Source organism: Geotrypetes seraphini, chromosome 10, assembly GCF_902459505.1.
Source record: "Geotrypetes seraphini chromosome 10, aGeoSer1.1, whole genome shotgun sequence".
NCBI lineage: Eukaryota > Metazoa > Chordata > Amphibia > Gymnophiona > Dermophiidae > Geotrypetes > Geotrypetes seraphini.
In genome coordinates this window covers 32,986,894-33,003,913 of record NC_047093.1, presented here as the reverse complement: position 1 = coordinate 33,003,913, position 17,020 = coordinate 32,986,894, and the positions used below count along the sequence as shown (strand labels likewise).

At 44.3% G+C, this 17,020-nt stretch overlaps 1 protein-coding gene across 5 annotated transcripts in view; it reads left to right on the top strand.

Moving 5' to 3' along the window:
* The first annotated feature begins 545 nt into the window (after positions 1 to 545).
* MXRA7 (matrix remodeling associated 7) overlaps positions 546 to 17,020 on the top strand; it is a 116,386-nt gene continuing 99,911 nt past the window's right edge. For 4 of the 5 annotated variants that reach the window (XM_033961105.1, XM_033961109.1, XM_033961106.1 and 1 more), the window contains exon 1: positions 546 to 1,109. In XM_033961105.1, coding sequence (XP_033816996.1) covers positions 693 to 1,109 — 417 coding nt within the window. In that variant the 5' untranslated portion in view covers positions 546 to 692. The remainder of the gene's footprint in view (positions 1,110 to 17,020) is intronic. The other variant, XM_033961107.1, reaches the window with a different exon arrangement.

Genomic DNA, 17,020 nt, shown 5'->3' with positions numbered 1-17,020 from the left:
TGACTTGACTTTAGGATTATACCTTGTACCTTAAACTATGGCCAAGACCTCCTTGCAGAGAGTCCATCTCGATCTGAGCAGGGCAGAACTCACTCAGCCTGTAGTATCTAATTGCCCTAAGTGTACTACTAATTTTGCAGGATTGGGCCCTGAGGGTTGCTGTTGCCATCAACTCGTGCTGGAGTCTTGAATTGCGGATCTAAAAACAAATCGGGTTTGCGCTAGTCCAAGGTCCTCGAGTCATCTGATTGCAGGTCGCCCTCTTCGCCTGGACCTGCAATCAGTTACCAAAAACCGAGGGAGGGAACAAACCCCCTGCAAAACTACTTTTTTTTTTTTTTAATCATCATGCTGTCAGCTGTCAAATTGTCAAGATTATTGGGCGAGCTAAACCCAGTGGAAATGACGTACCTGTCCTCGGACACTGTCAGGAAGTTTGTTCAATGTCGGGGTGCAGAAGCCGCCCCCTCCCCCGAGATCCGGCTCCTGCAGGTCCTGTGCAAAGGGATTTCCGCGTCACACCGCTTTCCCTGAAAAGAGCAGCGCAGGAGGAGCAAACCTCTAGGGAAGGAAGAGAGGAGAAGGGGGAGGATCCCGGCCGATGACGCTGTGTTTTGAAACCCAATCTGCTCCTCCATCCATCCATCCATCTGGGCTCCGAACGGCCAGAACAAAAGCGTCGGCGGACGAACATGGACGAGATGCTGGACTTTTACTTGCTGGCGGCGCTGGTGACCACCGTCGCGGCTGTCGTTCTGGCTTCGCTTGTCCTGAAGCTGAGAGCCGGCGGCGACAAGGACCGAGCGGGGGAGACGCGGGAGGCGGCGGTTGCCCGAGAGGACCGGCCGGATAGAGGGGAGGCAGAGGACGAGGAGCCGACGAAAGTGCCGCTGGAAACGGAGGCGAAGGAAGAGACCGAGACGCGAGGGGCGGAAGGAGACGCGAAGGAGAAGACGGCGATGATCCCGGAGGAGATGGGCTCGGCGGAGGAGAGGGAGGCAGCGAGGACATTGCCGGAGGAAAAGCAGAGCCCTCCCCGGAGGGGAACCAGCTCCAGCGTGACAGCTGAGGAGGAGGAGGAGGAGGAGGTCGACGACGAAGGAAGTAAGGTGAGAGGTAAACAGAGCCGGTGCAGAAATGTCCCTGAAGTGATACAGTTATAAATATTGGAATTGAAGAGGAGATTGTCTAACTTCAGGCACCAGTACTTTACTTGCAAGATCTTGAGCAAAGAAATCGATTACTCCCACTCCTTTTTCTTTATAAAAAGTCCACTTCAATATTTTAACACCCTAAAATTCTATGTATGTTTTGCCCTTATAATCTAAAGTTTAAAACAGATTTATTTTTACACTTGTTTCTTTTAGTTCAAAAGCAGTGCACTTATATTGATTTCACTGTTTCTTGTCTTCCTCTGAGCTTTATTTATCCCAGTCTAGAGCTCTTTATATTTCTATACTTCTTGGAATAAGTGCTGTAACTCATTATTAGGGCCACACCTTTTAAGAAAACCTGTTGAGTCTGCTCTCCAGCTATCTGATGCATTGGTCATCTGTTTTAATTTTATTTTTTAATTAATGGCTATGCAAGATATACCTCTAAAATAGAGGGTCTCAACCCAGTCCTCAGAACACACAGTTTTTCCAGGATATCCATAATGAATATGCATGACATAAATTTGCCTGCGCTACCTCCATTGAATGCAAATCTATCTCATGCATATTCATTATGGCTGTCCTGAAAACTTAACTGGCTGGGTGTGTCAAAAGACCAGTTTGAGAAATGTAATGCAACAGCATATTTTCCCTCCAGGACATTAGCATTTATAAATCCCTGCTTATCAAACTCTCTGTGGCTTTGACCCCTTGTCGCCACCACAGAAAGCTTGTGACCTCCTGAGAGAACTATCTTTCTAATAATGCTTCTGCTCCTGGCCCTCTGACAGTGTCACAGCTGACACTACTGTCATCCTTCACCTTCCCTTGAACCTATGCAAGGCCAAACTGGTAAAATGACTTTTTTTTTTTTTTCCAACTTGGTGTTGTAACCAATGCTCCCTCTAAGGATTTTTTTGTGTGTATGAGCAACATGTTCTTAAAAAGAAAATGTTTTTCATTTAAACAGTATGCTCTAAAAGCCAACAATTTTCCAGGTTTCCAAACTATTTTTGTGAGCAACCACGTAAAATCTGTGAGCGATGGTTGATCGCTGGAATAGTCTTCCACTTCAGGTCATTGAGGCCAGCAGCGTGCCTGATTTTAAGGCCAAATGGGATAGACACGTGGGATCTATTCACAGAGAAAGGTAGGGGAGGGTCATTGGGGTGGGCAGACTAGATGGGCCGTGGCCCTTATCTGCCGTCTATTTCTATGCTTCTATGTTTCTATGATGTTCCTAGAAGAAACATAAGTTGTGACTCTAAATGCAGGTTTGCAACCCACAGCTTGAAAATGTTTGTATAGGGTTTTTGATAAAGATCAATAAAATTTGAGGATTTAGCTTACACTCTTTCAGTGGTAGCTCATAATCTAAGGGGCCATATTTCTAAAGCTTAGTATGTGTAAACATTAAGCTTCAGTGCCACGTTGCCTGTAAGAATATGCTCTGGGCAGTGCCCCAGGCACAAAAGCACATTTCAGCTGTTCTTTTTAAAGATCTACCTGTTCCACAGGGTCACAAACTAAAAAACAATATTAAAATTCTGGGACCGACACCACATTACCTATAATAACAAGGTCTCCTGAACACTCCAAGCACGAATACAGGATGTCCGGGGCGGTACTTGGAGAGACCTCCCAGGAAAGGGACTTGGGAATTCCTGATTGACAAGTCGATGAAGCCGTCCACACAATGTGTGGTGGCTGCGAAAAGGGCGAACAGAATGTTAGGAATGATAAAGAAGGGGATCACGAACAGATCGGAGAAGGTTATCATGCCGCTGTACCGGGCCATGGTGCGCCCTCACCTGGAGTACTGCGTACAGCACTGGTCGCCGTACATGAAGAAGGACACGGCACTACTCGAAAGGGTCCAGAGAAGAGTGGCTAAGATGGTTAAGGGGCTGGAGGAGCTGCCGTACAGTGAAAGATTAGAGATACTGGGCCTCTTCTCCCTCAAACAGAGGAGATTGAGGGGGGGACATGATTGAAATATTCAAGGTACTGAAGGGGATAGACTTCGTAGATAAGGACAGGTTGTTCACCTTCTCCAAGGTAGGGAGAACGAGAGGGCACTCTAAAGTTGAAAGGGGATAGATTCTGTACAAACATAAGGAAGTTCTTCTTCACGCAGAGAGTGGTGTAAAACTGGAACACTCTTCCGGAGTCTGTCGTAGGGGAAAACCCCCTCCAGGGATTCAAGACAAAGTTAGACAAGTTCCTGGTGAACAAGAGCGTACACAGGTAGGGCTAGTCTTAGTTAGGGCGCCGGTCTATGACCAGAGGGCCGCCGCATGAGCGGACTGCTGGGCATGATGGACCATTGGTCTGACCCAGCAGTGGCGATTCTTATGTTCTAATGTTACGACCATTGTCCTCGTGACTACTAATGATGACAGAGGAAGGTAGCACTTTACAGGTTAATGGCTAATAACAGGGCAATTTTTCTGGACCTCCATGCCATAGGGGGCCCCAAACCTGCTTGAAGCTGCAAGAGATGGAGCCCAGAGGATGGGCTTTGGGGCCTCTCCCAAATTTCAGCCCTGGGCCACCAATATCTTTAACACCTGCCATGTTTAATAATGGTTTCCATACTGGTGTATAGATAAAGGATTTTTCCAGGGAGCTATGTTTCTATGTTTAATAGTGAGATTTTATGTTCTATATTGATTGACATGTGTTATGTTGGATTAGACAAAAATCCATAAGGCCCATTATTCTATCTTCAGCAATGGCCAGTTCAGATTACTAGGAAGTTAGTACACAGCAGAGTCAAACGAATAGGTGTAATTCTTGCAGCTCCCTCAAAGGACTGAGATATGTTTTTACAAGATTTGCTTGGCTAATACGATATATACTTAAGGTGACCCTACATCCCATTTAGAACGGGACTGTCCTCTTTTTAGATCCCCTGTTCCGTTGTCCCCACGCACAGCTTCGGGACACCAAAATGTCCTGTTTGCAGGGACAGCATCCTGAAGCTGTCCGTGGGGACAACGGGACAGGCGATCGCTTCCACTCCCTCTAGTGCCGAAGCCTGCCCCCCCCCCGGACTGGCCCCGCCACTGCCGACCGCCACAACTAAAGCAAAGTAAGGTCCAGGCGCCAGCCCACAAACCTTCCCGACATCAATTCTGACGTCGGAGAGGAAGTTCCGGGCCAGCCAGAAATATTTATATGGTATGAATTATTGTATAATTATTGTTTATATGTAATTTTAAAAAGTATAATGTAATAAATTTGTGAATATACTATCTATGCAAGTGATAAGAGGTATAATATTAGTGATAATAAGATAGCTCTTTCTGCTCAATAAATATGCCCGAGATAAATTGGATATGCTGGGTCTCCAATTTTCAGATCTCCAGATCTCCAGATTTATATTTGCATAATAACACTATAGATGAGGACAGATGAAGATCAAACTGACCCAACCAGTCTGCCCAGTAAGGTGTTTAAGGTTGTAACTGCTCTTCTATGCTCTTTACACTCCCTCCGTGCCTTTTTTTAGGGTTATAACTGCTGCTTTGTGGAGGTTAACGACCCTCCCCATCGCTCTCTATCTCTCTCACACACACACTCACTCGCTCTCAGGCCCTGATTTTCATAGGGTTACTAAAAGCTAGGACACCTACCGCTTAGAGAATGGCACGGGGACCATTTACCACGGTAAACCGTGGTCACCGCAGTAAATCCACATGAATGGAGACATTTGCAACTGGTTTACTGCAGGAATGGGGACAATTCCTTTTACTGCCCCATGGGAGCGGTGAAAAGTCTTGCTCCTGTGGTAAAAAATTACACCCCAGTCAGACTCGGCATCTCTTCCCCAGTTCCTCTTGTGCCTATTTTACCTTCAGGAGCCAGCCATGCCACAATGAAGACAGAAGGAACCCAAAACCTGAGACCAATGTGATTTGAAGAATAAAATTACCAGACAGCAAAAGGTAGAAAAATATTCATTTATTTTATATTTCGTGATTGGAATATTTCAGATTTGAAATATGTATCCTGCTAGAGCTGGTATTAGACCTAACGGGGGACCGGAAAACCCAGGCTGTGCTTCTTTAGCTTCCCGCTGGCTTAGGGCTCTCTCTCTGCCATGTGTGACCGAAGTATTCTGTTAGCTTGATTTTTCTATGTAGCATTCTGTAGTAATTTGGTTTGTTCAGTTTTCACAATAGTGGAGGGGATATTTGTGAAAGGGAGGGGAGACAGGGGTTTTGCTGATCTTTGCTCTGCTGTATTATTTGTGTTATAAAATGACAATTGTACAGAATATTGTCTCTTTTTATACTTTAATAAAATAAGTTCAGTATAAAATCATAACTATTCGAGGCTTTTGCGGATGGGATCTGACAGTTTGCAGGAGCGGTGACTGAGCTCGTGGAGGCAGGGCAGGAACGGGGATTGAGCTCGCGGGGATGGGGCAGGAATGGTGATAAATCTTTTCCCCGTGTCATTCTCTACTACCACTGCCTATCTTAACTGGTGATAAATGACGCAGTAATTGACCGCATCATTTTAAACCAATTTAAAAATTAATTTTTAAAAGAATGCAGGCATCGGCAGGTGCCTACAGAACAGGCTGTCTGTGTCCCGTCCACAGAGGCGCCTAACTTCGCCTGTTGTCAGAGTGACTGTTGCCAGAAGTGACTGTTGGAACTCCTGTGGATGCAATCCTCATGTAAAGTAGGCACCAGAAATATAGGCCAATATGGGGAGTGTGTGGTGTAGAGTAGAGATCTGCATGGGAACAGGGATCGCGGGAATCCCGCGGGGGTCCTGCGGGAATCCCCTCCTAACCCACGGGACTCCCACGGGGACCCCCCTCTGGCCCACGGGACTCCCACGGGAACCCCCCTCTAGCCAACGGGACTCCCACAGGGATGGAAGGCTTTGGAAGCAGGGTTCGTCCATATAATATAATGGACAAGTCAGCCTTAATAAAAGAGGGGGTTTATAAGTTAATTACCTGAACAGAAAACAAAAAAAAGAGTTCCACCAAAGAGATTCCACAAGGAAAACAGCAGCGCAAACACAAAAGAAACTGGAATTGATGATCCTGTCAGAAGTAATTGCTGCTTTTTATGGGGACTGGCGGGGATGGAGGTAATTCCTTGCGGGGATGGGTGGGGACGGAGAGGATCCTGGCGGGGATGGGTGGGGATTTGTGTCCCCGTGCAACTCTAGTGTAGAGGTTAGAGCTACAGCCCCAGCACCCTGGAGTTGTGGGTTGAAATCCCGCACTGCTCCTTGTGACCCTGGGCAAGTCACTTAATCCTTTAATGCCCCAGGTACATTAGAAAGAGTGTGAGCCCGCCGGGACAGACAGGGAAAAATGCTTGAGTATCTGAATAATTTGTAATCTGCATAGAATTGTAGGATATGCGGAATATAAATAATAAGTAAAATAAAACCTTGACCTACATTTCCGGCATCTGTTTTACACTGGGCCATGATTCTGCAGCCGGTGCCAGTACATAAATTGACACACGACCGGCGCTTGGCGATACCAGCGCCAGTTGCAGAATCCAGCCCTCGATGCGTAGTTTCCATTTCTCTTGCTATGTATGGAGCCTCTGTGTCTATCCCAGGCAGTGTTGACTCGCAGACTGTGAACTGAACCTAGAGAACCCCTTCCCCTCCCCCTTCCCACCTGCCCAGCTCTAGAGCCATTTCCCACATCCTGTGGGATGAGGTCACCCATTCCCTCCAAACACATCGACCATGAACCATACTCAGCAGATGCTTTCTCCATCTTTACCCACTCTAATTCATTGTTCTTATTTTCTTAATATAGAATCTCGTGCCCAGCAGCTGTTGCTATCCACCATGATTTATAAAACCTCGGGGGCTAGAGTGTCCATGAAAGGTATTCTGTGGTGGTTGTGGAAAGCCATGCATAGTGCCAGGCATATGGCACTACCTATCTGTACTGTGATGATTCATGGTAGAGAGATTCTGGCTATTGAAGTCCCATTGCTTTGGAGAAGAATGACTTCATTTAGGTCAATTTACACAGTTCATTACTGACCCTTCTGTTCCAGGAGATACACTGCCTGTTCCATGTAAAGCCAGTATTTAGTTTTCTCTGCCAAAGTTTGTGGCCTTATGCCAAGATTGCTTGGAGCAGGAAGGGCACATTATATCTCTTCTCTCAATTCTGCCACGGCTCTAACTATGCTGTGGAAGGAGATGTCATCTCTAGGAAAGAGCAGCACGAAGAGAGGAGGACGAGGGATTTAAAACAGAGGCCATAAGAATAGCCTTGTGGGTCAGACCAATGGTCCATCAAGCCCAGTAGCCCGTTCCCACGGTGGTTAATACAGGTCACTAGTACCTGGCCAAAACCCAAGGAGTAGCAATATTCCATGCTACCAATCCAGGGCAAGTCAAACAAAATATGCAGGGGTAACTCTTACACAATGAGGTTACTGTTGAGTGACTAAAGAAATCGGTAGCACAAAAAAATAAAGTCACCACATTCATCAATGTACTTTAGTAAGCTTGTTTCTTGCTTAGAACTCTGCTCAGAGACATGAAGGCTGATTACTCGGCCTCACCTACCAATCATTGCAGTGTTCAAAAAAGAAGGCTTTTAAATCTTAAATATTCTTTGCGCTAGCTTATCCGCTATGCTAAAGGTATTAATGTTTTCAAAAGTTCTTGTGAACTATACAAAATTACTTAACTTTGGACAGTGACTGGTTCCGACGTGCACGTTTCGTTTGCTGCGTCAGGGAACCGACAATAACAGCTGAGTTTAAAAGCTGCCCAATCTAATTCCCACTCTTTACCATTCCTTGATATGAGTATCTCTATCGTAGATGGGGAATTCAGTACTTCCATCTATAGGAAACCAACTGACCGCAACAATCTTCTTAGATACGACAGCCATCATCCAAGACATCTACGTAGAAACATCCCTACGGGCCAGTTCTTAAGGTTAAGAAGATTATGTTCATCCAGGACTGAATTTGAATGTAAAGCTGAAGAAATGAAAGTGCGATTTAAAGAAAGAGGTTATCCTACCTCTGTGATAAAGAAAGCTTATAAAAGAGCATATTGGTCCAACAGGGAAGTGTTGTTATCCCCTTCTGCCAAATCCAATGAAGCTGAAACAGTATGTGTTTTGCCATACTCTCAACATGCTTTTCAGATAAAACACATTATACTACAACATTGGGGCATTTTACAGTATCATGAATGTTTTAACACTTTTCCAAAATTTGCTTATTCACGAACATGGAACCTGAAACAACACCTCACGAAAGCCCTTTATCGCTCTGAATCATGTAAACAGCAAGAGAAAGGCACTCACTCACCATGCACAGCGTGTTCTATATGTCAGTATAGTGTCAAGTTGGAAGATTTACAACTTCCTGAATGAGTGGTCAATCGCAGATCTATAGCCTTTACTGACTGCAACACGAAAAATGTAGTTTATATTATTCAATGCCCCTGTCAGATGTTATATGTAGGGCACACTGTTAGAAAGATACGTGTACGCATCGGGGAACACGTGAGTAGGATTGTTAAAGCAGTTGCAGAAGCCCCTCTTACACCACATTGGCTTCAACATGAACATCCTATTTCCTCCCTGCGTTTTTCCATTCTAGATGCCCCTGTTCTTCCTAGGGGAGGCGATATGAAAGCCAAACTGTATGCCTTAGAGCAGAAATGGATCTATACCTTGGGCACTCTGCCCCCCCGGGGGTTAAACAGTGAAGTTGAGTGGAGAGCTTTTCTGTGATCATTTTGTACATTACTGATTCCATTTTCATTTATTCATTCATTTTTTCAGTATAATTTCATTAGTGAATAACAGGTCTCTTTTGAGATTGAGGACTTTTGTTCCAATCAGAAAGTTTGATGATGCAATAGTACTCGGCAGGCCGGGACAGTGACGTTTCAACGTTCTGACGTGACAGTCCCACCGGCTCTGCATTACCTATAAATAGCGTCTGTATTCTGCTAGCCCTGTTTGAAACGTCTAAGAAGAAACACTTTTTTGAGATATCCAGTTTTGTAATCTAATGGTGAGTGCTCCCTTCCAGTTAATAGCCATACGATAGTGCTGTATTACTTTATAACTTGCATTTACATCCTACTATATAAGTATTTACAGTATTTATCTTCTGTTTCAGTGACTTCACTACCAGCTTTAAAACTCAGCTGTTATTGTCGGTTCCCTGACGCAGCAAACGAAACGTGCACGTCGGAACCAGTCACTGTCCAAAGTTAAGTAATTTTGTATAGTTCACAAGAACTTTTGAAAACATTAATACCTTTAGCATAGCGGATAAGCTAGCGCAAAGAATATTTAAGATTTAAAAGCCTTCTTTTTTGAACACTGCAATGATTGGTAGGTGAGGCCGAGTAATCAGCCTTCATGTCTCTGAGCAGAGTTCTAAGCAAGAAACAAGCTTACTAAAGTACATTGATGAATGTGGTGACTTTATTTTTTTGTGCTACCAATCCAGGGCAAGCAGTGGCTTTCCTTATGTCTTTCTCAATAACAGACTATGGACTTTTCCTCCAAGAACTTGTCCAAACCTTTCTTAAAACCAGCTATCTGTTCGTACCATATCCTCTGGCAATGCGTTCCAGAGTTTAAATATTCTCTGAGTGAAAAAATTTCCTCCTATTGGTTTTAAAAGTATTTCCCTGTAACTTCATCGAGTGTCCTCTAGTCTTTGTAATTTTTGACGGAGTGAAAAATCAATCCACTTGTACCCGTTCTACTCCACTCAGGATTTTGTAGACTTCAATCATATCTCTCCTCAGCCGTCTCTTTTCCAAGCTGAAGAGACCTAACTGTTTTAGCCTTTCCTCATACAAGAGGAGTGCCATCCTCTTTACCATCTTGGTCGCTCTTCTTTGAACCTTTTCTAGCGCCACTATATCTTTCCTGAGATAAGGAGACCAGAATTGAATGCAATACTCCAGATGAGGTCACACCATGGAGCGATACAGGGGCATTATGACATTCTTAGTCTTGTTAACCATCCCTTTTAAAAATAATTCCCAGCATCCTGTTTGCTTTTTTAGCCATCGCCACACATTGGGCGGAAGGTTTCATCGTATTGTATACAACGATACCCAGATCCTTTTCTTGGGCGCTAACCCTCCAAGATGGACCCTAGCAACTCATGTCCACTGTTACAAACACTAACAAAGAGCTTTCGTATACACTTCTTGTTAGAAATTCTAATGTTTATTTCTTATTTTCAAATTTCTTTAGAATTCCATTGTCTAACGGATTTTTTTTTTCCCATTGTATTGTTGAGGATCTACTTTTTGCTTTAAAATGTGTAGCCGAAGAGAGATCAATGTATTCTTGTTAGGATGTTTCTAATCCTATTTTTACCTCTATCTTTATTTTTACTTCTCTACTATTTACTAATTGTTTTTCTCAGGTACTTTAGTTAGATTGTGAGCCTTCGGGACAGTAAGGGAATTTCTAAGTACTTATCTTACTTATATTATTTTATTGTATTCCTTAATATATATCTTCTGTAAACCGCTTCGAACCTAACGGATTAGCGGTATATAAGAAATAAAATTACATTACATTACATTACATCTGGTAACTGCGATTCAGGTTATTCTTCCCAATGTGCATCACTTTGCATTTGTCCACATTAAATTTCATCTGCCATTTGGACACCCAGTCTTCCAATTTCCTAAGGTCCGCCTGCAATTTTTCACAATCCACATGCGTTTCAACAACTTTGAACAGTTTAGTGTCATCTGCAAATTTAATCACCTCACTCGTCATTCCAATTTCTAGATCATTTATAAATAAGTTAAATAGCACTGGTCCCAGTACAGACCCCTGTGGCACTCCACTGTTTACTCGCCTCCATTGAGAAAAATGACCATTTAACCCTACCCTCTGTTTTCTATCTGATAACCAATTCAGGAGCCTCTGGTGAGGAACTTTATCAAAAGCTTTCTGAAAATCTAGATTCACTATATCAACCAGCTCACCTTTATCCACATGTTTATTCACACCTTCAAAGATGTCAAGCAAATTGGTGAGGCTTGACTGCAATATATCGGGAAATCAGAGTTCAGCGGCAAAGAGTAGATGGAGGGAGGGACAGTGGCAGAGGAACGCTCGGGTGCGAGAAAGTCGCAGTGGGGTCTCTGCTGCCGACGATGCAGTTTGTTATAAGGTACTGTATTTCGGTCTCGCGGTTAGGATTCGGATGAGTGGAAGAGATGGAAGGGTCACGGGGGAAGTGCTGCTGCCGCTGGTGACTAGGGCTTATTTTTGGGGATAGGGCTTATATTAAGACCTACCCTGAAAATGATGCTAGGGCTTATTTTTGGGGAAACACGGTATAAACCAAACTATCCTTGTTGCTCTTGACACAGGTTGCAATAATGATAGGAAACAACAACAAAAAAGTGAATAAGCAACAATGTTATTAATCTTCATGCTTGAATACTCACCCCCCCCCCCTTACTAAGCTGCAGTAGAGGTTTCTACTAGAGAATGACACGGGGGAATGTTTACCGCAGTAAACCGTGGTCACCGCAGTAAATCCGCAGGAATGGAGACATTTGTAAGTGGTTTACTGCAGGAATGGAGACAAGACCTTTCACCGCCCCATGGAAACAGTGAAAAGTCTTGCTCCTGTGGTAAAAAAATTGTGCCTGTGTCACTCAGCATTCCTCCCCAGTTCCTCTTGCGCCTATTTTACCTTCAGGAGCCAGCCATGCCATGATGAAGACAGAAGGAACCCAGAACCAAAGCCTGAGACCACTGTGATTTGAAGAATAAAATTACCAGACAACAAAAGATAGAAAAAATACATTTAAGGCTCCTTTTACAAAGTTGCGCTAGCGGTTTTAGCGCATGCTAGCCGCTACCATCTCCTTTTAAGCAGGCGGTAATTTTTGGGCTAGCGTGCGCTAAAAACACTAGTGCACCTTTGTAAAAGGAGCCCTTATTTTATATTTTGTGATTAGAATATTTCAGACTTGAAATCTGTATCCTGCTAGAGCTGGTATTAGATATAACTGGGGACCGGAAAGCCCAGGCTGTGCTTCTTTAGCTTCCCGCTGGCTTAGGGCTCTCTCTCTGACCAGGGGGCAATTGCCGTAGTTGCACTCCCCTAACACTATTCCTGCCATGTGTTACTGAAGTATTCTGTTAGCTTGATTTTTCTATGTAGCATTCTGTAGTAATTTGGTTTGTTCAGTTTTCACAATAGTGGAGGGGATATTTCTGAAAGGGAAGGGTGACAGGGGTTTTGTTGATCCTTGCTCTGCTGTATTATTTGTGTTTATAAAATGACAATTATACAGAATATTGTCTCTTTTTATACTTTAATAAAATAAGTTCAGTATAAAATCTTAACTATTTGAGGTTTGTGCAGATGGGATCTGACAGTTTGCAGGGGGGGATGAGGACCGAGCTTGCTGGGCAGGGATGGGACAGGGACTGAGCTTGCGGGGACAGGGCGGGAATGGTGATAAATCTATTCCCTGTGTCATTCTCTAGTTTCTACCACAGCCCAGAGCACTGAATGCCCCGAAGCTGCTCCGACGCTCATAGGAATTTTAAGGGGGGGTATATTATTATGAATCGATACAATTTTAGAAACAGCTTTCAGCAGTACCCAGCCCCTACCATCATTCTTACCTCTTCCCGTGACACTGTCATTGGAATGATTGTAAGTTTCCCTTATATATTCTGATATTTGTCAACATTTGTAATTTCTGATCTGAAGTGTGTGGCCTTTGAAAGCTAATCAAAAAACGTATTGTTGGTCCAATAAAAATATTTCTTTTCTTTCTTTTTGTTTTTGTTTCTACTTCTATTTGGCCACAGTAGCGACTGCTGTTGCGGTAATCGCTCCAACGTCCATAGGAATATAACGGGTGTCGGTGTGTTTGCTGCGCTACCACGGCTTTGTAAAAGGGGGGGAGGGGATTTATTACTTTTCAAAATAGACTAACACGGCTACCTTCTTAAAATGGCAATTTTTTTTATCTAATATTTCCTCACAAATTAACTCCTCATAACTAGAATAATCGGTTTTATAAAGTTCAGTCCTTGAGGGCAACAAACAAACCAAGTTTTCTAAATATTTCTAATGAATATGCAGGAGAGAGATTTACATGTCCCCCCTCCCCCAACTCCATTGTAACATAGTAAAAGACAGCAGATAAAGATCAGCATGGTCCATCCAGCCTGCCTAGAAAGGTAGCCAGGGTTGTACCTGTGACTTCCTGTGGGTTACTCCCACCACCCTTTTGTCTTTAGGGTTATAATAGATGACTGGTGCAATCTACCCCTCTTTATGTATTTCTCTTTTCTTGAAAATTTCTGGATATTTGACTGAACCACCTTTATATACTAGTGACTTAATAAATTGGTTGAGCTGCTTTGTTTGTTACTTGTATGTTCTGTACTGCAGCTGGTATTTTGCCTCTTCTCAAATTCCTCAGCTTATAGATGTGCACCTCTAACCAGAGGAAGGCTTGATGGCTCACTTAGGCAGTGTAGTGGTAAAAACATGGTAAAACCCTGCAGTGGCGTAGCAAGGGTGACCGGTGCCTGGGTTGGTGGCGCTCCTCTCCCGCCCCCCCTTACCCTTACCTTTTTAACTTCGGCGCAAGCAGGGACAGCTTTGGCACTCTCTCTGATGTCACTTCCTCCCTCTTAATAATGGCTTATGGACTTCTGTTTTAGGAAATTATCCAAATCATTTTTTTTAAACCCTACAAAGCTAACTGCTTTCTCCACATTCTAATGAATTCTAGAGTTTAATTACAAGTTGAGCAAAGAAATATTTTCACAGGTTTGTTTTTAAAATGTACAATTTAGTAGGTTCTTTACTTGCCCCCAAATCCTAGTATGTTTGGAAAGAGTAAACAAGTGATTCATATACAGTGGTGCCTCGCATAACGGACGCCTCGTACAGCGAACGCTGCGCATAACGAACTTTTTGTCTTGCTCCCTATAACGAACTTCGTTTCACACAACGAAGTCGCCCGAGGGGCCCGGGGGGGGGCGGAACTACTCTCGCCGCTTTCTAATGTGAGCCGGGAACAGCAGCACCCTCCTGTCTGAATGCAGTGTTCCATCATCTCCCTCCACCTTACCTTAAAAACCGAGTTTTCCGGCTTTCTTTTTCGGCCAGCCACACACTTTCAAAGAGCAGCACATGCGCGCATGCTCTGTTGTTCAATCTTCTCCTCTGACGCAACCGGAAACCGGAAGTTGCAGGAGAGAGAACATTGATCAACTCCAGCAGCTGCGCGTGCACAGCTTTTTGAGATCGTGCGGCTGGGTGAGGGAGAAGGCTGGCAGGCTCTGCATGTGAGGTGAGGTGGAGGGAGGGAAATGTAGGGCTGCAGAACGAATTATTTTGTTTTACAGGTATTCTTATGGGAAAACGCGTTTCACACAACGAACGTTTCACATAACAAACTTGCTCCTGGAACGGATTAAGTTCGTTGTGTGAGGCACCACTGTATACCCATTCCACTCCACTCAGTATTTTATAGACCTCTATCATATCTCCTCAGAGCCACCTCTTCTCCAGGCTGAAGAGCCCTAGCTGCTTTAGCCTTTCCTTGCAGGGAAAGTTGTCTCATCCCTTTTATCATTTCTATTGCCCTTCTCTGTATCTTTTCTAATTCTCAGCAGGCCACAAACACCATGTCGTCAAACTTTGGAATAATCTTGTGCCGAAAGAAAATCTCCATTGTCTCCTCTTGTACAAAATGCAGTCTGATCCTTTGCATCCTTAAAATGTGCTGGATCTGGAATTAAAAATCCTAGACTAGAGATGGGCTGTTGTCTGAAACAAATGTGCCAACAAGAGTGCACATTAGTTTTAGAGAATGACACAGGGACAAATTTTTCCCCGTCCCATCCCCGTGAGTTTTGTCATTGTCCCTGCCCCATTCCTGTAAGCTCTGCCTTAACCACACAAGCCTCAAAAACTTATGATTTTAAAGTGTTTGAGACTTGTGCCGATGAGAACAGAGTTTGCAGGAATGGGGTGGGGGACAGGAAAAGAACTCACGGGGATGGGACGGGAAAATGAGTTCCCGTGGGGACAGGGAAAAATTTGTCCCCATGTCATTCTCTAATTAGTTTCATACAAGTGCAGAAATTTCTTAGAAAGCACACTGTGGATTAGATTGAGTAAATGGCGCTGAAAAAAAAATCTGAGCAGAATGCTATTCTATAAATGGCTCGCTGAGTTGCATACCATTTGTAGACTAGACATTGGAGCCAATTTTTATGCCAAACTTCCGCTGAGGTTTTAGCCTGGAAGTTATATATTTTGAGAAAAGCTGCAGGAGGAAGAAAAACAAAGGGCTTCTTTTACAAAGCAGTGATAGCATTTTTAGCGCACGCAGAATTTTAGCACTCACTAAACCCATGCTAAAACCGCTAGCGCAGCATTGTAAAAGGAGCCCATAGAGGAGCTGGGACTCGGTGACCACAACAAAGCACCATCTGTATCCCTTTCTGTATCTGTATCCTTTACCTGCCGCTTCTTCCTCTATAATATTGCCAAAGTTCGACCCTTCCTTTCTGAGTACACTATCAAAACGCTTATGCCATTATACAGAACCGTGGTGAAGCCTCATTTGGAATACGGTGTGCAATTCTGGAGGCCACACTACCGAAAAGATGTGCTGAGAGTAGAGTCGGTGCAACGGATGGCCACCAGGATGGTCTCGGGGCTCAAGGATCTATCGTACGAGGAAAGGCTGAAAAATTTGCGGCTGTACTCACTCGAGGAACGTAGGGAGAGAGGAGACATGATCGAGACCTTTAAGTATATTACCGGTCGTATCGAGATGGAAGAAGAGATTCTCTTTCTCAAAGGACCCTCAGCCACAAGAGGGCATCCGCTCAAACTCAGGGGCGGGAAATTTCATGGCGACACCAGGAAATATTTCTTCACCGAGAGAGTGGTTGATCCTTGGAACGAGCTCCCGGTGCAGTTGATCGAGGCAAACAGCGTGCAAGAATTTAAGAGCAAATGGGATGCCCATGTGGGATCTCTTAGAGGGTTAAGCCAAGGGAACCCTAGGATAGTAGACTTGGGGGTGGGTCAGTAGAGTGGGCAGACCTGATGGGCTATGGCCCTTATCTGCCGTCATCTTCTATGTTTCTATGTTTATCCACGTCCTCATCACCTTGCGCTTAGACTACTGCAACTCGCTACTCTCAGGCCCTCCACTTAGCCATCTCGCTCCCCTCCAATCCGTGCAGAATTTGGCTGCACGACTTGTATTCCGGGAGAGCCGCTTTTCTCCTCTCCTAAAGTCGCTTCATTGGCTTCCCATCTGTTTCCGAATACAGTTCAAACTCCTCTTACTGACCTACAAATGCACTCACTCAGCTGCCCCTCACTATCTCTCTTCACTTATCTCCCCCTATGATCCTCTCTCCCCCGTGAGCTCCGCTCAGCTGGTGAGTCCCTCCTATTTGTGCCCTTCTCTTCAACTACCAACTCCAGACTCTGTCCCTTCTGCCTTGCTGCACCATTTGCTTGGAACAAGCTGCCCGAATCCCTATGGTTGGCTCCGTCTCTGGCAGTGTTCAAAGCCTGTTTAAAAGCCCACCTCTTTGAGAGTGTTTTCCACTCCTAACTCATCTCACCTTGGGTTCTGCATCCCTTACCCTCGATGTCATGTCTTGTCTGTCCAAGTTAGATTGTAAGCTCTTCCAAGTAGGGACCATCTATAAATATCAAAATGTTCAGCGCTGCATAAGTGCTATATAAGTGATAAGTAGCGGTTTCCAATACTCTTGCACTTCCGTTCTCTTCATCCACGCTCCCATGTCATTTATCCTGATGTTCATTTACCTCAAC